The 21,136-nt window shown below is 39.1% G+C and overlaps 3 protein-coding genes and 1 non-coding gene across 5 annotated transcripts; 3 read left to right on the top strand and 1 right to left on the bottom strand.

Moving 5' to 3' along the window:
- The first annotated feature begins 8,062 nt into the window (after nt 1-8,062).
- LOC116211665 (protein SDA1 homolog) lies at nt 8,063-13,367 on the top strand. The gene is made up of 15 exons (XM_031546132.1): nt 8,063-8,530; nt 8,920-9,096; nt 9,173-9,297; nt 9,374-9,512; nt 9,897-10,046; nt 10,130-10,183; nt 10,391-10,486; nt 10,569-10,628; nt 10,740-10,814; nt 10,894-10,947; nt 11,260-11,361; nt 11,452-12,117; nt 12,213-12,347; nt 12,528-12,635; nt 12,956-13,367. The coding sequence occupies exons 1-15, from the start codon at nt 8,129-8,131 to the stop codon at nt 13,100-13,102; spliced, it is 2,490 nt and encodes an 829-aa protein (XP_031401992.1). The 5' UTR covers nt 8,063-8,128; the 3' UTR covers nt 13,103-13,367.
- Nucleotides 13,368-13,611: 244 nt separating this feature from the next.
- Nucleotides 13,612-13,685, top strand: TRNAV-AAC. The gene has a single exon. It is a non-coding gene; the product is annotated as a tRNA-Val (tRNA).
- A 509-nt stretch (nt 13,686-14,194) lies between these two features.
- Nucleotides 14,195-19,201, top strand: LOC116211001 (actin-related protein 3). 2 transcript variants are annotated; one of them, XR_004157608.1, is made up of 10 exons: nt 14,195-14,824; nt 14,919-15,381; nt 16,256-16,402; nt 16,719-16,811; nt 16,929-17,048; nt 17,218-17,328; nt 17,896-18,021; nt 18,108-18,206; nt 18,571-18,810; nt 18,909-19,201. XR_004157608.1 is itself a non-coding variant. In XM_031545182.1 (9 exons), exons 1-9 carry the CDS (start codon nt 14,775-14,777, stop codon nt 18,649-18,651), a joined length of 1,290 nt encoding a protein of 429 aa, XP_031401042.1. In that variant the 5' UTR covers nt 14,195-14,774; the 3' UTR covers nt 18,652-19,201. The 2 variants fall into 2 exon arrangements, 1 of the variants encoding a protein (XP_031401042.1); XM_031545182.1 differs by having other exon boundaries at nt 18,571-19,201.
- Nucleotides 19,202-19,677: 476 nt separating this feature from the next.
- On the bottom strand, nt 19,678-20,001 carry LOC116212272 (anther-specific protein BCP1-like). Its single transcript, XM_031546834.1, has one exon. It carries the CDS (start codon nt 19,999-20,001, stop codon nt 19,678-19,680), a length of 324 nt encoding a protein of 107 aa, XP_031402694.1.
- Between the last annotated feature and the right edge of the window lie 1,135 nt (nt 20,002-21,136).

Here is a 21,136-nt window from a genome sequence, read left to right on the forward strand (position 1 = left end):
TTAAAAAATAATTTTACATTTATAAAATTCGAATTCAAAATTTTATTTAAAATAAATAAGCATCAAACTAGTTAAATCAATCAAAGTAAAATTTCCATATCTCTTACAGTTATATATATAATCATCCCTTCTTTTTTTTCCACCATTGAAGCCTCACATAAAGCTTGCATTATTACCTTGTCTTTCTCCAAATGAATGACTTCCAACTTTTTCCAAACCCTTCAACATCTCATAGTGGGGAGTATTTAATTAATTATGTCATATATATTACAAAATATAAATGCATGCAGCAGCCAGTATGGTTTCCTGCAAAGCGTGTGTCCCCCATTTTCTCCACAGGCATGAATGTAAACAGTATATCCGCCTACAGTATTTGGTTATGCCCATACTTAACACATATCTAAGTACATCGAATCAATACTGTTATCAATTTTAATAAACTTAGAAGTAGTGAATATTAAGCTTAAGTGACGGCCGATATCGGGACGGTGTCTGTCATGGCCGTACAGTCGAGCACGGGTACACAAACACTTTCGCAAAGAGCTAGGGCTCCTTTTCTTGGATGAGGGGGTCTCCAAAAGTAAGTGAAAGTGATGTTTGGTTGTCTTCTTTGTATTGTATCGCATTGCCATATCTTCCCCCATTTTAAGGAAGCCACTGTTAACGGATTCCAGAGCACATAGACATTCCATTTGCTAGTGCTCCAAAAAAATGTCCCACAGCTCCACTCTCTCCAGCTTTTAAGCAAATTATGGGAGAATGGCCTTTGCTTTGTGTTGGGCGTAACCGTGGCACTTGGGAACATCGCAACCGTTCAATTTAAAGGATTAATCTAGTTAGAGACTGTGATTTATTTATGTATTACTCAATACTCATATTCATGCATGGACTGAAATAATTTTGAAGGTCCATTGCTTGAAATACAATTAAATAGAAGCAAACGCGTGCGCGACATATTGAACTTGTGTTCTGACACCGTATTAGATTTTGCGATGCCACAACCGTCTGATCTAAAATATTAATAGTGTCAGAAACGTTTTGATTTATTTATTTATTAAATAATAGTAACCTTCATCCAATCTTCGGTTTTCTGGAGGAATGGTTTCCCATGCATGTATACCATTTGATCATTTTCCTTTACGGGACTTGTATCACCGGAAGTTCATCTACCATATAGCTAGACATATGGAACGAGTTTCTGAAAGGTACTGAAAAATTTTACTAATTTTATAAAAAAAAAATTATTATTGTTACGCACTATACCTAACATTTGTTGGAGGTAGCCGACAGTATATAGTATTAATTAGAATTGTTGTAATCTCATATCAAAATTGAAAAGAATTTCCTAAGTATATAAAATGATTGAATTCACTGTCTTATTAGTTTAATATTCTGGTAAAGACATATGGATCCCATTGCTTATAGATCCGGTTGAGTTTTTATACTTTAAGTATACAATTCGTTAAAATATTTGCTGAGAATAAGTTATCAATTTATCTAACTCAACATTTTATTAGTATCACTTACTGTATGGTTGAAATGGTAACATACCTATTATTCTAAAAAAAAAAAACATTTTAAACAATCATTTGCACTCTCGAAGAATATATATATATATATATATTGATTTTTCCATAAGTGAATTTAATAAATTATTCTACTTTAGGACCTATTACCTGAAGTAATAAATTATAGCTCTTCTTCAGCAAAAGAAATGAACAGAACCTCTCATCGAACAATTATTATGGATGAAGAGAAGGGGATCGATTTCATTAGCTATATATCTATATATATATATATATGCACATGTATATAATTTTTCAATTATACACCTGACTTCATTTTCCCCCTAGCTTTCATGTCTGGGTCATCGAGTATAAAATGGATGTGCTAAATTAGCTGCATGCAAATTTCAATAAACTCGCTATGATACGATCGATGAACATGTTGATGTACCCTTTTATTAGACATCGGATACCATGATTTACCAGAGACAAAAAGAGATTAAGTGAATCCAACCAAAATGATGAAGTCGGATGTAGATAAAAGAATTTTGAGCAGCCACTAGCCAGCACGCCCATTTCAGTTGGTTGGCAATGGGTTCGAGTGCCAAATTTTTGCTTGTTTTTATCTACAAAAGAACAAAAAAACAAAAAGGAACATCACTTTATGATTAATTGATTAATTAATATCACTTTGCTATTTTTATTATAAATATTTAAGATTAAGGGAAAAAAAGGTATCGGTTAAGCGGGGGGAGAGGCAATGGGACCATCCCTATTTGCCTCTCCCTTCCTACCAGGAATGCTATAGATATATCCTATCTATAGAGACCACCTTTTGGGTTTAACCTTAATTCATGGCCGTGAAAGGTTGCTTTTCCTATACCTACGGTGGACAATGATTTATTTCTATCGATCACTCCAATTGCCGCATCGATTAAATTTTATCGTGATCCATCACTTCAAGTTTCACTCGGCATAGCCATATTGTCTTATCCGCCGCTTTGACTGATTAATAAATTTGAATTCTATTTTGATATAATCGATTGGTTCTATTCAAGTGTATATCTTTTTGGCTAGAATTTTATAACAAGATATGTTTAACAAACATAAATTCTAGTCAGATTGTGTGTCAACATGGATGGACCACTTTGCGTCCTCTCACTGTGGCGAATCGGGTTGCAATTGCAACTTATTGGGAAGTGGGGCAGTAGTAAAATATTCCACGGTCTTTTTCTCTAATTTATGTGAAAGAGATTCAAGGTGGCTTTTAGGGGGCAATTATATGTCAGATCCACCACCATACATAATTAAATATATATATATATATATATATATCAATTTTATACTATATATGTATATTATATGCTTAGTTGAAGCGACCGAATGTACAAAATAATAATGCATATCCTTCAGCGATTCCAATAAATTGCTGTCTGAAATAATGGAAGGACGAAACCCTTTTTATAAGCGAAATTCCCATTCTGTTCGTTTTCTCTTCATGTATTTATTTTCTATTATTAAAAATTGAAAATTTACATTTCTTCTTTTTTATTTATTTATTTAAATATTCTATTATGCTCATAAGCCTGTCGCCTTAAAAAGATGCTAGACAACATATTAGGAGTCTAAGAACACCATATGCTAAGATCCTAGCTACTATCTGCATCTCTCGACTGTGGAGTTATGCCAGGATGACTATAAGGCAAGTTCTTACGAGTTTTGGCGCTTTCTTGAATAAAATGCCCCATGAATTTTATGTAGCGTAATCGATTTCATCTATTAGATCTCTCGCACATTCAATCATATATAGAAGGAAATGTACATTAATGTTTAGTGCATGCCAAATGTGAGTCCTTTCCATCGTTTCCCTTCCCGTAATAGAACTTGAAGAAGAAAAAGAGGCTGGGAGGTCATTAATGTACATTAATGTTCAGATGATGAGAGCTCCTTTACTTCCATCATTGTTGACAGTTGTTAGGAACCTGCTTGCTCGAGACTGCGAGGTCAGGATCCTATCCACATACTGCGGGGGGAATTACTATGCATATTGGCTTGCTGGGAGAGTGATCGTCAGGTCATTGGGTGTTCACTTTTTTCATTCGGTTCCCAATGATCTTAGCCCTATTCTAATAGGGGACATTTCCGGGACTTCTTTATCCCGCTATTGTATCGTTTAATTTTCTTTGGAAGCCCCATTCAACTTCCGAAAGAGGAACAAAAAAAGAAAAAAGAAGCGACTTAATGATAGACCCAGTTTCTCTAACAAGCTGGGTTCCATTTTAAACCAGAAGAAGCATCTCATCTCATCTCATCTCATCTCATCTCATGGGCCATTAACGTTAGTCCATAGGAGCTGCGCGCATTTTTTCATATCAAGGTACATAGCTTTTGTCCTTCCTGTTAGTATTTTGGTAAAGCTCTTTTCGGTCGGGAAATACAACATGACTGTATCTCCAAACTTTTAGCCGTTTAATTGATCATTCAGGATCCGGAAATGGGACTTGTACCTTTGAGCCAGTTCGGACATGCCGAGCGTGCCCCCTGTTGGAAGCATGACCAGTTTAGCATCACCTGTTCTTTCCTCGTTGAGTGAAGTTGCCTGTTCCCATGCTGCCAATTTATAGATTGGATAAAAAAGAATGCCCGTCTGTTGTGCGATTCATTGGCATACCTCTAGCTCGCCTTCCATCACGTTCCCACACCTGAAAAATGGTCGGGAAATAATATCCCATCAGAGCTACGTCAACGTATTCATCGTATCATAACTGAAGGAGGGAACTTACTGTAAGTTTTGCAGGATCCACGGCCTTGGAACTCGGTCGCTCGGGATTGGAGACCTTGGAACCTGATGGCTTGGCATCTGAACCCCGACTAAGCTTTGCTCCTGCTAATTTCTTCAGAGCCCGAAGACTGGTAGCCGGCCCCATCAATCGGCTGACCATCAAATGAGAAGCTTCCCTTGCGTTCTTGTCAGTTTCATTCTTTACTGAACCAGGAGATATATTAGCTTTCCTCGTCTCCTTTCACAGAATCATCCTCATCATCGGCCAAAGGCTGTCTTCCATCAACTTCACAATGACGCACAATTTGGTTAACGATAATCCATATAGGGAAGAAAGAAAAGGTAACGACTAGTTACCAAGGGGCATGCGGAAGCGCATGTCTCTCGCCGCATTCAGTCCAAAAGTAATCACCTGATATGAAAAACTATCAGATTAAGAGCATTTTACTCATGAAAGATAAATAAAATGCTTGGAAGAAAGGATTATGAGGAAAAACCTCGGGACATGCTTGATGATCTTTTATGAACTGGTTCTCTATTTGTTTCGGAAGAGGTTGAACTACATCGGGGGCACCTAAATAACAGACTTTTGCTTCTTGCATGCGGTGGCATATACACAAATGATCATATTGTCTAAAACAGAAAGTGCAGGATGTACCATATCGTGACGACTCCGCTGCTCCTTCGAGTATACTTGCGACATCGTGTTGATGGGGCTGCAGTGAAGAATGAACAACACTCGCAGTTAAAAACTTTTCGCTAGACTAGAAATTAACAAGAAGATTTTCAGCCACATTCCTGCACAAACTTCCTGATTGAAGGATAGAAATTCAGCGAGAGGAACTGGTGCAGCCCAATCATGCGAGCAACCATCCTCCGAATCATCTTGTTAACCTTCAGCAAAACATGAGTATTCTCTGCTGTTGTACAATGCATAAACATTTCTTCTACTTTGGGATGGAAGAATATACCTCAAAACATTGGTTGGGAAATACAACATGACTATCTCCAAATTTTTAGCCGTTTAATTGATCATTCAGGATCCGGAAATGGGACTTGTACCTTTGAGCCAGTTCGGACATGCCGAGCATGCCCCCTGTGTGAAGCATGACCAGTTTAAAATTAAATATATTTTTACATAAGATAGTAAAGTATATAAGTTTAAATAATTTAAAAATTCATGATTTTGAATAATTAGTTTCTTTCTAATTATAATATGAAAATTTATGTTTATTTTGAGTTTTAAATTAATTTTATAATTATTACATGCTAATATACTAATTTAAAAATTGATGTATTTTTACATACGAAAATATATAATTTTATATTATTTCAAAACTCACGATTCTTGAGTTTGTAAGTCATGAGTTTTGGCTTAAAATTTACATTATATAATTTTGACTTAAATTTGTTAATTATTTTACTCTAATATACCGAGTTAAAATTGAATATATTTTTCATACATAAGATAGTAAAGTATATTACGTTAAGTTATTTTGAAATAAATTTTTTTGAATAATTAGTTTCTTGAATTATAACATTGAACGATTTTAATTATTTTGAGTTTTAATTTAAATTTGTTAATTATTTCACCGTAATATACCAAATTAAAATTTGATATATCTTTTACATGCATAAAATAATAAAGTATATGGCTTTAGATTTTTTTTCAAAATTCATGATTTTTAATAATTAGTTTCTTTTTAATTTTAATATTCAGCATTTTTGTTTATTTTGGGTTAACTTTGTTATTGTTTTACTCTACATATTAAATTAAAATTGGATATATTTTTTGTTACATTGATAATTTAGTAAAGTATATAACGTTAAATTATTTCGAAATCACGGTTTTTGAGTAAGTAGTCTCTTTTTAATTATAATATCAAAAATTATTATTTATTTTGAGTTTTAACTTAAATTTATAAATTATTTCACTCTAGTATATTCAAATGAAAATTCAAGATATCTTTTATATACATAAGATAATAAAGTACATGATCTTAAATTATTTTAAAATTCACAATTTTTTTATAATTAGTTTCTTTTTAATTATGATATTGAATATTTATGCGATTAAAGTTATGTTATTCGCAATCGGACTAAATACATATGACTAATTAACGAGGGCGGTTACAAAAGCATAAGAAGGCTCTATTTTCCCAAATGTACATAGATGGTGGCTTCCGGTGATTGCCTCAAACTTTATATATTATAAATATAGATAGATTATCTCTCTCTAATCTTTTGACTGTATCGTTGTTTTTTTGTTTTCAATTCAAATTTATTTATTACTTAATTTTAAAACGAACTTATTAATTAATTGATTAATTTGAGAAATATTATGTTGGTCCATGATTTGCACTAGATCAATATGACATTTTCTTTTACTTAAACTTATTTTATTAATTCAATTTATTTAACAGCTATTTGAAATTTTGTAAATTATACGCGTAGCTCGGATTTGTTTCAGTATACTTCTAATATATAATATATTTTTATTGATTCACGCATATAATGTATAAAATAGACAAAAATTAGGAAAAATATGATCGTGTTCTATTTCGTACATTGCACAGACTTCACGCCTAGCATATTTTATATTCCGAGTGAGATTTGGCAACGTTGGTGTTAGGTTATTTCTATCGGGTCCATATTCTGGGTTTGATTTAAGGCTGTCTTTATTTCGGCCTGAACCGAGTCCGGACCGGATAGGTCGATTTGGTTTTCTCCATGAGAATTTTCGATTCAGTCTTATTCAAACCGAAAATCAAAATGTAATAAATTAGTTATTTAATAAATTTTAAAAAAGGCCTTTTTACTTTCAGCCCCAAAAGGGCCCCAACCCTCGACTGACGTTAAGCTCCCCCTCCCCCAGCCTTTGCTGCTGTCGCCGTGTCCCGACAGCCCGAGGTCGCGAGATCCTCCTTTGATTGGTCAATTCAGCCACCGACTCTCTTCTCTTCTCTTCTCTTGTTCGTTTCTGTGTTGTGTGTGACTCTTATCTGTTTCCAGGTCTCCTCTGACAGGTGAGCTCAGCCCCGATTCTTTCAGTCTCTCTTTCTCTGTTCGTATTATTTGGAGTAAATTATCATTTCATCCCTAACGTTTCAGCCAATCATCAGTTTCATCCCTAAAGTTAAAAAGCCATCAATTCGGTCCCTACATTTTAAAAAATCCCTTCAATTTAGTTATGCTATCTACTCTTCGTGACAAAGATATTTTAGGTGTGTACCTTAGTATCCAGAGTCTAATGGGATCTGACTAATCCAGTCGGGAGATCGAGTATTAAATGTTATTATCCCTCCTAACAAGTGCGCTTTCCGGGATTCGAACTTGTATTCTCCTCCTTACTGAGTAAGCTGCTAATTACTCAACCAACACTTTTGTTGATTTGTGACAGAGATATTAACGGAGTGAAAAATAGGGCCATGTGCCACGTGGCACAATATGAATGGTGGAAAATAAAATTGAAAAAGCCATCAATTCATAGCGCACCACATGGCATGTGAATCCCATTTTTTGACATTGGTAATTTTTCTATTACGGCAAGTAGATGGCATGACTAACTTGACCGGGTTTTTCAAATTGTAGTGGACTCTATTGATGGCTTTTCAACTTTAGGGACGAAATTGACGACATGAGGAAACATTAGGGTCGAAAATGATAATTTACTCTATTATTTGTTTTTGTTTTTTCTTCTTTTTCGCGCCGCTGCCATAATAAACCGTGCTCGGTTGAACAAAAACGACATTTAAAAGCGCGTTTCAGTTGATTTTCGTCTCTCTTTAGGGTTTAACGAGGGGTTCTGTCCGCTGCTGAGCGTCCAAAAGAAGACGAGCCAATGGACTCCGCCCACCTCTTGCCGGAGCCGTTAACGGCGTCAAGCCGGAGCTCCGAGAAGTTGAGCCTCCCGGCCCTGCAGTCGAAGATGAAGTGCGACCCGGAGGGATACGAGTCGGAGCTGATCCTACTCCTCCGCCAATTCCAATCCTCCATGGATTTATTCAAGCAGCAGGGTGATATCAGCTTCAGCTCCTTGAGCGGCGTCGGTGCCGATTCCACCGTGGTCAAGGACCTCAGTGACCGCGCCTTGTTCCTCGCCCACGTCGCTCCGTTCTATCCCAAGCATTTGTCTCGGTTCCCGAGTGAACTCGTCGAGTTCCTGAGCACCAGCGCGAGGTCATTGCCCTCTGGGCTCAGGTGTCACGTTACGCAAGCGCTCATTCTTCTCGTCAACCGGAAGGTGAGATTTTGCTTAATCATATGTCAATGAGAATTGGGAATTCCTTAATTTGGTGTTACGAATTTCGATAAGTTAACGATCTAGTCGATTTGGATTGAGTGCTGTTTGACGTTTGACTTGATCGAATTACTTGTAATCAATGGTTCTATATGCCTGAAAGCGCGGTTTTTTGAATTTTGATTGACTTCTAATCTGATTGAATTAACGTAATGTGATTTTACTTTGTGCAATTCCTATATTCCTTATTGTAAATATTATCGAGCTTCGGGCTTGGCATGGAAGTATTTTGAACAGTTCCGACACGGTTGTCAAGAGTATTTGATTGAGAAATCTGGTATATTTAGCTTCGGACGATGAATAGCGCTTGATGCCGCAATTTGTGTTTTTAGATGGTCGAACTGCGGGAGACTCTTGCTTTGTTCATGGAACTACAAACGCTGGACGATCGGAATCTGAGGAAGCTCGCTTTCTCGCATGTTGTGCACAGCATTCGAAAGATGAATCAGAAGCACAAGAATGAAGCTGTGAACCGAGGCTTTCAGAATATTTTGTTTCCATTGTTACAGGTTTGCACCCATAGAATTTCCCTTTTTTACGAGACTCTATACCTGTACTTTTACTGATTTTGTTACACTTTTGTAGAACGAGGAGGAAGCAAAAGCTAAGAGATCACTTATTACACTTTGTGAGCTTCACAGAAGAAAGGTGTGGTTTGATGATAGAACAGCCAATGCCATTTGCATGGCATGCTTTCATCCATCATCAAGGTAGGGACTATTTCCATTGGCATCTTCATTCTCCCTAATATCCATGTGAAGTGATTTTTAATATTGATCCAAATAGGATCATGATTGCTGCTCTATCATTTCTTCTTGATTATGAGAAGATTGAGGATGATACGGACAGTGATGACTCAAGCAGCGAGGACGAATCACCTCAACAGACAGCCCAAGTTGTCTTTAACAGAGAAGCCATCTATAAGGTTAGTTATAATTGGTTCCCCTGTCAATTTGAATTATAAATTAGCATAAGCATATAATAATTTTATTTAAATGCCGGATGTTGTATGCTTTATATTTATATCTGTTGGAAGAGTTTTCTTCTCATATGAAGACCTTGGACATATAAGCATTTAGTTCCTTGTATCTGGTAGGGCCTCCTGCAAAAATGAAAATAAATAATGAAAAAACTTTTGCATGCAGTATAAGTGAACTCGTTATTATTGCTGTATTTTCAGGTTGCATGGCTTAGCAATCTCACTACTGAACCAGTACATTGAAGTTGGATATTGTATAATATATATGATGAACAAATGTTTTGCATGCTTATTTTTTAAATGTTATTATGAATTTAATTTGGAATGCAGGCTCACCATAAAGGCACCGTGGCAAGCAAGAAGAAAAAGAAGGCAAAGCTGAAACGTGCAATGAGAAGCATGAAAAAACAACAGCGGATGTCCTCTGAAAGAAGCAGTTCAAATTATTATTCTCCCCTTAATCATTTGAAGGATGCACAGGTTTTCCTGTTTTCCTACTTTTCCTTTGTTGTGGAGGAATTGTTTATATATATCCTGCTGATAATGTTATTTTTTGTGGCTAGGGATTTGCTGAGAAGCTATTCTCGCGCCTCCAGACTTGCAATGAACGTTTTGAGGTAAATTATTTCCTCACTCAATAGGAGGATGTTTGATCATTGTACAATGGCAGAGAAAGCTAGCATATAAATATTTTTCACTGACCGCAGCTTATGGTGGCTAGGGCAAGTTTCTTTTCATCTACCTGTCAGAACTCTATATGATGATGCTGGAGTCAGCTGCAAATTTTATATTTCCTCGTGTTAACACACATACACTTGCTGCAGGTTAAAGTGATGATTTTGAAAGTAGTTGCTCGTGTGATTGGGCTGCACCACTTACTCTTATTGAAATTTTATCCTTTCATTATGAAGTATGTGCAGGTATGTGTCTGGAAAACTGCATGTTAGTTTCTGTTCTTCTGAAAAGTTTTTAACTATTAGTATTGTGCATTTTTCACCGCAGCCCCATCAACGTGATGTCACAACTTTACTTGCAGCAGCAGTTCAGGCCTGTCATGACATGGTAGATCCTGCTGCTTTGCTTGAATGGAGAGTTATAATATTTATGTTTCAGACAATATAATAATGTGTGTCTATGCCACCATATGCATAAGTTCTGTTGCTTGTTATGTAGGTGCCTCCTGATGCAGTTGAGCCTCTTTTCAAACAAATAGTGAACCAGTTTGTACACGATCGATCACGTCCCGAGGTGTTACTTAATGATCCTTGCTTTCAACCTTTTCTTTTGATAAGTAAATTGTTCTTAATCTGGTGGTTTTTCATTTCAGGCGATTGCTGTTGGAATAAATGTAGTGAGGGAGATATGCCTCCGCATGCCCTTGGTAACTCTTTTCACCTTTTCTTTTCTACCTGTAAATTTCTCTATGGATATAACTATCTGCATAGTTTTAATTTCTTGGATCTATAATTTTTTTTAGTAAAGATGCATGTTTGGCATATCTCAGGCTCCTTGATTTATTCTTGAACTTAATGCAAATGTTACACGTGAAATGATTTTCCTATTCTGTTGTTGTTTTTTTTTGTTTTTTTTGTTTTTTTAATATATAAATAAGTCCCATTATGTTTTCTCTTTGAGACTAAGTACCCCTCCTTGGGAAAGTTGCATCTGTTAATCACATTATCCCACTGTGTAGTTGATGACAGAGGAGTTGCTGCAAGATCTTGTTCTGTATAGGAAATCACACGAGAAGGCAGTTTCAACCGCTGCTCGAGCTCTAATGTCTTTATTTAGAGAGGTATTTCTATTCCTTTCTGTGTATGTGGTATTTCTATAATAAAGAGAGTCGGGTGGAGACTCAAAACTCTACAATTTCCACTTCTTGCAGCTTTGTCCCTCGATGCTTGTGAAGAAAGACCGGGGCCGTCCGAGTGACCCGAAGGCAAGGCCAAAAGCATATGGAGAAGTTGCTGTTGCCGAAGACGTTCCTGGTGCGGAGTTGCTTCAGCATGATGATGGTGACAATAGTGAGGATGATGACGCAGACAGCGATGAAAGCTCGGATGAGGACATCAATGGTGTAGAAGATGAGCCTTTGTCTGGTGGATCGGATGATGAGGATGCTCTGAGTGGAGACGAGGATTTGGAAGATGAAATGTTGGTTGATGACGACAGTGATGATAAGAGCTTACATGAGGTTGAAGTTGATAACTCTTGCTCTTATGAGGATATTGATGATGCTAGTAGTGACGGTGAAAATGAGAAGGGGGATATGGACAATGATTTGGAGGGTGATGATGAAGAAAGTGATAGTGATAGAGCGGATTACGAGGAAGCTAATATATCTCTTGGTTCAGTAAATAATGGAAATGATAATAAATCATCTAAAACAAATAAGAGGAAAGCTTCTGATTTTGATGGTCAGCTGATCGCTGGGGACGCCAGTCTTCGTGCTCTGAAGAAATTAGCAGGAGGAAAGCTGAGCAAGGCCCCGACTGACTCAGGAGACGGGATTCTTTCTAATGAAGACTTCAAGCGTATTAAGGAACTTAAGGTTTGGTGTTTCACCATGCTGTCAGAATTCAGCATAATGTCAACTTGTATGGTACCATGTGATGAGTCTTGAATGCCTTTTGATTCGCGTATCAGGCTAAGAAAGATGCGAAGGCTGCCTTGACCAAGCATGGGTTGTTAGGGAAGGGTTCAGATGCCAAGACGACAGGTTTCAAGTTGCCTGATCCCGACCAATTGAGTCTCAAGCCCATGGATCCTGCAAAACTTGAAGTAAGTTCCATTCTACAGCTATGCTTACAGTTAGAAGGAATTTCAACAGAAAATGCCACATATCAATGTTTTTTTTTTTTTGTTGTATTTCTAAATGCTTCCTACTCTGCTGTTTTAATCCCATCAAAGCTTAAGTCGTGGACTTCTATTCTAACCTGTCCTGTTTGTCACAAACTATAGGCACATGTGAGGCATAAGCTAAGCAAAGACGAGAGACTGGCACTGGTGAGGGCTGGAAGAGAGGATAGAGGAAAGTATCAGGCACGAGCCGCTGTAAAGCAAAAAAAGGTAAATCATGTTGCATTTTCCGAGGCTGCCACTTTCTTTTTTGACCTCTGGAGCCTGCCACTTCAATGGTCTACTTTTTACCGCCTGATTGGTATGATGGAATTATGTTAGAATGGGATAAAATTATGTCCAAAGTATAATGTTTTGGAACTGCATTCATTTCCCATTTGTACTTTTATTCGAGCCTCTAGATTCGTTTGGCGGTCTTATATGAATGTGATAAGAGTTTTACTCTCTACTGACTATTAGATCAATTACCGGTTTTACTGCGCTTACCTATAAGTTAACATGTGATCTTTTCTGCTGTTGTGATATAATAGACGGGTGGTCTCAGCAATAAGCAGAAGGAACACAAGAAGGCTATGCCACTTGCTGCAAAGAGAGCCAAGGTAGCGAGATCTCGCCAAGAGAAGAAGAGGAAACAGCGCGGAGGCAAACAGTTCTCTGGGAAGAAAGCATGGAAATGAAGTGGAGATGCCGACTCATAGATGGAGGAAGATACATTACTTGAACCCCGAGAGATGTAGTGAGCTTTGCAATTGCGGTCATCCGTTCTGCTTAATGATTTCCATTTTCTTGAGTTTATTATACTTCGGGGGAGTTTTCCATTTTCCCCAGAATCTGACGATTACGTCAATGTTCTTCTCTTGGGTAGGATGAGGTTGGTAATTGCTGTACCTCCAACTCTCGAAGATTTAATATCAACGAGAAAGTTAACCACCTCCTTTCCCCTCTTCCGTTGGTCATTTAATGTTGCGTATGTTTTACAACTTCACGTAATTTTGATGATATTAATCTCGTTACAAAGCTTCAGATTACCAAGTTAAAGTATAGAAGGGGAAAAAAAAAAATTGACATTATCTCTTCGGTGCCTAGTAAGTTGACTGCCTAACAATTGTTGCGTTGTGCTTAAGTCTTTATGATTTCGTTTGCATTCTTTGTTGTATAATTATGCTAGGAGGTAAACACCAAAAGGGGTGTCGTGGTGTAGTTGGTTATCACGTCAGTCTAACACACTGAAGGTCTCCGGTTCGAGTCCGGGCGACGCCATTTTATTTTAGTTTGTCCTTTTTTTTTCCCCATTCTTCCACTCTTATTTCATTTTTTTTTAATCCGAAAAAACAGAAAAAAGAGAGAGAAGGAAGAAAATGGCTTGACACCAGCGTTGGGCTTCCACCTCTCAGGCCCACACATTAAAAGCCCACTGGACCTCAACTGCAGCCAGTGGTCCCGAGACCACCGAGATTCCTCCCTCTCCTACTCCCACAGCCCAATCACCGTCGCCAACCTGATCCCGGCCAGTCTCACTTCCGATGCTTCTCTGGGGCCGGCTGACGGTCAATTCTTATTGACTCGTGGTATTATCACTTGAAATGTCCGTAAATTTTCTTGGTCCCACTGAGACCTAGGATCCCACGACCGTTACTGGCTGCGAGGTCCACTAATCCGACGGCCCACAGCCTCTCCGTAGGTCCACATCGCGGTCAATGATACAATACAATACAATAACAATCCGTCGGAGCCAGCCAAAAGCAGAAAGGGCAAAAAAAAAAAAAAAATAAAAAAGAAAAAGAAAATCCCGTCGGGAAGGAGGGAAGGAAGGAAGGAAGGAAGGAAGGGAGAGTATCGGGTCGGGTCAGTCGTTTGCTCTGCTATCCTCAGCTTCTTCCCCTTTTGATTTGATGTGATTGATTTTGGGTTTTGGCTTGATTCGTTCCCAAGGAAAGCATCCCATCTCAGCTCAGATTCGAATCGGCGGAGCGGTGTTACTAGCAATCGATCGGGGCCCCAACCCAACGATGGAGAAGCAGCCGGCGACAGTCACTGCCCTCACTCGATTCAGCTTGCGCAGCCGCCGCCGCCGCTGCTGCTGAGATAGCTTCTTCAATCACCACCGGCGCTGCCTTTTTCTTGTCCAACAAATCTTACCAGCTCGGACATTCGTTGCGTTGCCGCTTTCGCTTCCAATCCAAGCCTCCTGCTGCTGCTGCTGCCGCCTCCCCACCATCATCACCACCAACCACCTCCACTCCGCGCTTGTCCAAGCGCTCCCCCTGAATATGACCCCTTGCCTCCCTCGCTCTATTGGATCTCAGTCGCAGGTCCACTCCGCTTCTTTCTCTCCTCTCTCTGCCTCCGATGGACCCCGCCACCTCTCGCCCTGCCGTCGTCATCGACAACGGAACCGGGTACTACCCTCTCCCTCTCCCTCCTCCGTCTCGGGTTGTATCTATCGGGGTTTAGGTTTTTAGGGTGAAATTCATTGGCATTTTCGATCCGCAGGTACACTAAAATGGGGTTCGCCGGGAACGTGGAGCCCTGCTTCATCGTCCCTACGGTGGTCGCCGTGAACGAGTCGTTCCTTAACCAGTCTCGGGCCTCCTCCAAGAGCAGCAACTGGCTCGCCCAGCACAGCGCGGGAGTGATGGCCGATCTTGACTTTTTCATCGGGGATGAGGCGGTCTCGAGGTCGAGATCCAGCAGCACCTATAACCTCAGCTACCCAATCAAGCATGGTCAGGTCGATAACTGGGACGCTATGGAGCGATTCTGGCAGCAGTGCATCTTCAACTACCTCCGCTGCGATCCCGAGGATCACTACTTCCTGTTGACGGAGAGCCCCCTAACTCCTCCCGAGAGCCGTGAATACACCGGAGAGATCATGTTCGAGACGTTCAATGTCCCCGGGCTCTACATTGCTGTCCAGCCTGTCCTCGCCCTTGCAGCCGGGTACACGACATCCAAGGTTGGTGTTTGAACTCGGAGAATTCTGTGTAGTTGCATTGCGTTGCATTTCCGGAGAATTATTTGGTGTTTTGGAATTCCAAATCAATTTGTCGTTCAAAGCTTGAATTTTGCTCTTATGGTTACCCAATATTATTGGTATTTATAGTCATATATAGAAGAAGCCGCTATAGGAATGCTGCTTAGTGACCCTGGGAATGTTTGTTGAAAGTTGAACTTGAATTGGAATTCCAAATTTTGACAATCTTAATAATCCTTAGCTGCTACCTGCTTCTTAGCTTTCACGAATTTTCTCAGTTTAGCGGAATAATGTGCTTCCCGAGTAGTCGAATGTCACATGCACAGAAATGTTTTCCAACATCAAAGTTATTTGTGTTGGCTGAGAAGTATATGCTAAACCTGTTAAAGTTGGAAGTATCAAAAAGCTGTTCAGTTCATTCTGGAAATTGAGGGATTTTGAGTTTATGATTCGTAAAACCTTTGGGATATTGCTTATCCAAAAAAAAAAAAAAACTTTGGGATATTTGCCTTATCAAAATATTAAGTTTTAAACTTTTCACCTATGGAAAACCATAATTTAGCTATTGAAGAAATTGCTCCTTATTTGTCATGTGAGAAGATTGTCGAGTATTTCACCTATATGTATCTGATTTGAGATAGGATATCTGGCACAGTTTTGTCTTTTCCTAATATTGGATGATATGCATGTTTTGGCTTGCAATTAGGTGGTTAAAGGAATAAATTTTGACATTAAGACAAGATAAATTTTCAATGTCCTTGGTTTTGGAATCATCTATCTCGTGTAACTTATGTGCCTCTTAATTGTCTTGCCCTGCTCAACTCTCTTCTTTAACATTGATCGATAGTTTTCTTAGTGTGAGATGACAGGGGTGGTTGTTGATGTTGGCGATGGGGCTACTCATGTTGTACCTGTTGCAGATGGTTATGTCATTGGTAGCAGCATTAAATCTATTCCTATAGCTGGGAAAGATGTTACTCTTTTTATCCAGCAGCTCATGCGGGTACTTTCTCTTGCTCTCGACATAAGACACTAGTAATGCACGTTTATATGGAGCTTGCTTATTAGCAGTTAGGTTTATACTGTTGAATCTTAGAGGTAGTAATCCAGATCATATGTGTCTTCTAATATTAATCTCTCTCTGTTCCTCGTCCGACCAAATTGTTTTAGTTTTGTTTTGGAAGATAAAACTTTGGGGAATAAAAAGGATTTTGAGTCTCTTGATAGTGATACCTCTACTCAAATGTATAGCTCTGAGGAAGATTCTGTTACCATAGGTCTGCATCACTGAATCTGGCACTTTATGCGGTTTCATGTAGGAGAGAGGCGAGAATGTACCACCGGAAGACTCCTTTGAAGTAGCCCGTAAAGTGAAGGAAACGTATTGCTATACTTGTTCTGACATCGTCAAGGTGTTCTGCCCTAAATTATGTCTTGTTTTCATCTATAAGTATAATCTTGAAAAGAGGGATAGATTTAATGTTTTTGATACTATGCAGCCGAGGGATAATATGGTGTTTGAATTGCAGGAATTTAATAAGCATGACAAAGAACCATCCAAATATATCAAGCAATGGAGAGGGACTAAGCCAAAGACAGGAGCACCATATTCTTGCGACATAGGCTACGAACGATTTCTTGGTCCTGAGGTTAGCTTTCACTTATGATTTGTCTTTCTATTTTCGTAATCAAATCAAGAGATGAGTCATGATCTTATGTCTTTATATTGCTCCTTGTGAACTTGGTCTCTTTGAGTTGCATTTGTATTTTGTTTTCTAGTATTGTGGAGTGCTAACATGATTATAATGTTCTGTGTAGGTTTTCTTTAATCCAGAAATTTACAGCACTGATTTCACTACTCCTTTACCTGATGTCATCGACAAATGTATACAGTCTGCCCCTATTGACACGAGGAGGGCGTTGTACAAGGTGCTGTTTAAAAACCTTTCAAGTTGGTGGCTGATAAATGCGATCAAGTGTAAAGTAGTAACTGTCCTGCTTGGCTCACCCAGTGGGGGAAAAATTAGTAAATGCCCTATAAGGCATCTACTAAGAAATCATTTTTGGTTTTAGATTGGTAGGAGTGCATTGAAATGATAAGCATACAAATATGAAGGTTATCAATTTTCTTCAGCTATCACAATGGTGGTAAGTACGCAGGAAGATGATCCCTGAGGGGACTCATTTGGGATTTGTCTCGGATAGTGTGTTCTGGTCTTTTACTGAGGAAAGGTGCATTGTAGACTTGACTTTCATTATTGTCAGGGTTTGCTTCAATTTGGCAATAATTTGTTGGAGTCATATATCTCTAGTGAACCTGACTTCGGCATATATATCTCTCCCTAGCCATCAAGGTCATCTGTTCGACTAAATCAAAATTCTATTTCTAGATTCAGATAGCTCTAGTTTTTGGGTAAATTTCTCCCTTACAGAGCAGCTTAAAGATGCTTGGCAAATTTATTAAGAAATACAACTCATGAAACTTGACCCTCGCAGAATATAGTTTTGTCTGGAGGATCAACTATGTTCAAGGATTTTAATAGGAGGTTGCAACGAGATCTGAAGAAGATTGTGGATGCTCGAGTCCTTGCTTCTGAAGCTCGACTTGGTGGGGAAATAAAAGTAAGTCTAAGAACATTCTGCTGTGATTCCCTTTGATTCTATGAGCTGGAAAAGGATTTCTTCTCATCTCATCATTCCCTCTGTAGGCACAGCCAGTAGAAGTGAATGTTGTAAGCCATCCTATCCAGAGATTTGCGGTTTGGTTTGGTGGCTCTGTACTCGCATCTACACCTGAATTTTTCGAGGCATGCCTGCAATACCAAATATACCTTTTATTTATTTACTTATTTATTTATTTTCACATGTGATTCCTAAGGTTAGCTTTTCAGAGTCCTCGACCTTAATTCTATAGAAATGAGAAGTGCCTATGACAACTCAAAAATTCTAGTGGAGCATGCTTTTGGTATTCTTATACAATGTTTCACATGAAACATGTTCTCGCATTAGCTGGCTTTAAGCAATTCAGGGTCCGTATCATGTAAAAAGACACAATAAATTTCAATCAGTTATCTTTATGATCCGTATGTAAGTTGGGCTTAATAAGTGAAACTGTAACAAAATAATTGTGATTTTTCAGTACCATGGTCTGAGTCCATGCTCTATGTGCAGGCTTGTCATACAAAAGCGGAGTACGAGGAGTATGGAGCTAGTATTTGTCGTACAAATCCAGTTTTCAAGGGAATGTATTGAATCAAGAACAAAAATCCCAATCATCTGCGAGCATAATTGGTGAGAAGTATCTCGAAATTGCCTGGAGGGTTTCCACCCTCCATCTGGTTCCTCGATTTTACTTCCAGTGGGCCCTTATTCACTTGGCACTGACATGAATCCGCGAAGTTGCTTCTCAAGGTGGTGTAAAATATGGAAAATTTTGTTCCTGCATTTGTAAGAAATGGTTTCTTGTGTTCATTCTTTACTAGGGAGCTAGTTTTCTTTTTCCTTGGCAGAGATCTTAGGATGCTGCAACTGTAGCTAGAAGGGGTCTGCCACGGAGACTTTGGGGTCGGATTTATAGTCCTCGTTCAGGTACATTTTCATGGATGCTGAATTGCAATTTTTGTGTTCAGCATTAGGCATGATAATGATTGGAGTTCTTCCACCATTTTGTTACTTGTCAATATACACTTCCAAGCGGAGCATAAGATTCTTTCTGATCCAGTTGGATGATTTGTTTATGGAAAACGATTTCGATGTAAACTCTGCCCAATGCTTTATAAATTTTACCACGTCTGAGTTAAATGATCGATTCGGGCATTCTATGTCTCTGGGAAAGCTCTAGGACTTCGTTATCAGTATACTGGCAGAGCAGAAAGATGCATATGACAATGAGACATCGGTATTCCTGGAAAAACCATCGAGCGGAACAAGAGGAAATAAGATTGAGTATACATTCATTTTCGGTAATCGAACAAGCCGAAGACTGGTTGGATGTCTTCATATGAATGCCAAAATAATTTTCCATAACTACTGAACAGAACTGGGACAACGTCTACAATGATATCCACCGAACTATGTAATCAATGAGTAGCTTTATTCGATTGCATATCAGCGTGGAATATTGTTAACACAAAAAAACACAAAAAAGAAAAAGAAAAGAAGAGATGATCGAGTTCAATTGTTGCAATTTTTTTTTATATGTACGTAGTTCCCATGCTAGATGGCACGTGAACAGTTGTATACAGGCGATCATATTTATTCAGGATGGAGCACTACTGCTTAGAAGAAGTATCCCGCGGCCGTGACGACTGCAGCAACAGCAGAGACCTTGAGAGCGGTGGCGCCGTTGCTGCTGGGAGATGAAGCGGGTGCTGTAGGGGGGAAGGCTCCGGCGGGGACAGGCCCACCAATGGGGGCTGCCTCGGCACTGTTGACGTTGCCAGAGGGAGAGCTGCCCTCATCGATGGCACCAATGGCGGAGTCCGGTGCCTCGGATGCAGCACCGGGTGAGACGGGAGCAATGGTGTCATCGTAGCTGGCGGCACAGGCAAGGCCAATCACAGCCATGAAGACGACGAAGAGGACTGCAGCCTGGCGTGCCATTTTTGGGGTGATACGAAGGCGTTTTTACGAGGGTCGGTTGGGGCGAGTTGTTGCAGATATCTCTCTTAGATGTTGAGAAATAAGAGAAACACTGCGTTGGGATGGAGGGGGAGAGGGGACGAGGCTTATGAAGGAGGCTGGGGATGGCTAATGTGGGAAGGGCCTTACCGTTTTGTGAGGAGAGCCATGAGACTGCAAATAACCAATTGCTTATGGTTAGAAACTCAAAAGCCTAATCTTAGAATGGGATAGTGGTCTTTGTGTCAATGTGGGGTTGAATTATTGATTCTTTATTTGGATTTTCCTTTTTTTGGGACAAAAAGGTCAAACTTAGTTTATTAGGGGTGAACACTTCAGGGAAAAAAGAGAGAGAGATTATGTTAAGGTTGTCAAAAAGTGCATGTTTGTGCTATAGCAAGCATAGACAATGTCATTCTAGGACTTTATTAGCGATGATGTGGATTGCATTACGTCGATATTCAGATAATCTTTGGAGGTCGAGGTAGGCTCTTGATATGCAGGGACAAAAGATGGTCGTAGCTTTGCGCAGACGGAACCTTTAGGCTTTATAATACGAAGATAAACAATTGAAATCCAAATGAATTTTATTAATCAACATATCTTTGGACCATCAGTACGATGTTATGGCTCGTTTGAAGCCCGAAAATAATGGAGAAAAGGAAAGGGAAAGATAAAGACTGCCCCTTTCTGTCGCTCTACCCTTAATAATGGAGCATTGACCCTGGTGGTCTATCACTCACTAGCACAGAATGACATGGACAGTTCTTATGTTTGCTTTTGTTTGCGCCGACGGTGAGAGTAAATGAATGGAGTTAATATTTATTGGATGGGATGGGATGGGATTGAGTGTTTCTGTCTTGCTGGGGACATATAAATGAGATTTGGTGGCTACTTAATGGCAAAGGCTGCATTCGTCGGGGACATGATCTTCAACAATGTTAGCCTTTTGCTTTCTTGGTGTTTGTTGATAGGATGGTTGGTCGGCTTTGTTAATTTTATACTGCTCTTCATTGGATGATAGAAAGACTGTCCAATAAGTGATTCGAAAAAAGAAAAAAGAAAAATCGATTATCACCGAAATAGAACCATTTTAATTGGTTGCTATATTCGTATT

Source organism: Punica granatum, chromosome 6, assembly GCF_007655135.1.
Source record: "Punica granatum isolate Tunisia-2019 chromosome 6, ASM765513v2, whole genome shotgun sequence".
Taxonomy (NCBI): Eukaryota; Viridiplantae; Streptophyta; class Magnoliopsida; order Myrtales; family Lythraceae; genus Punica; species Punica granatum.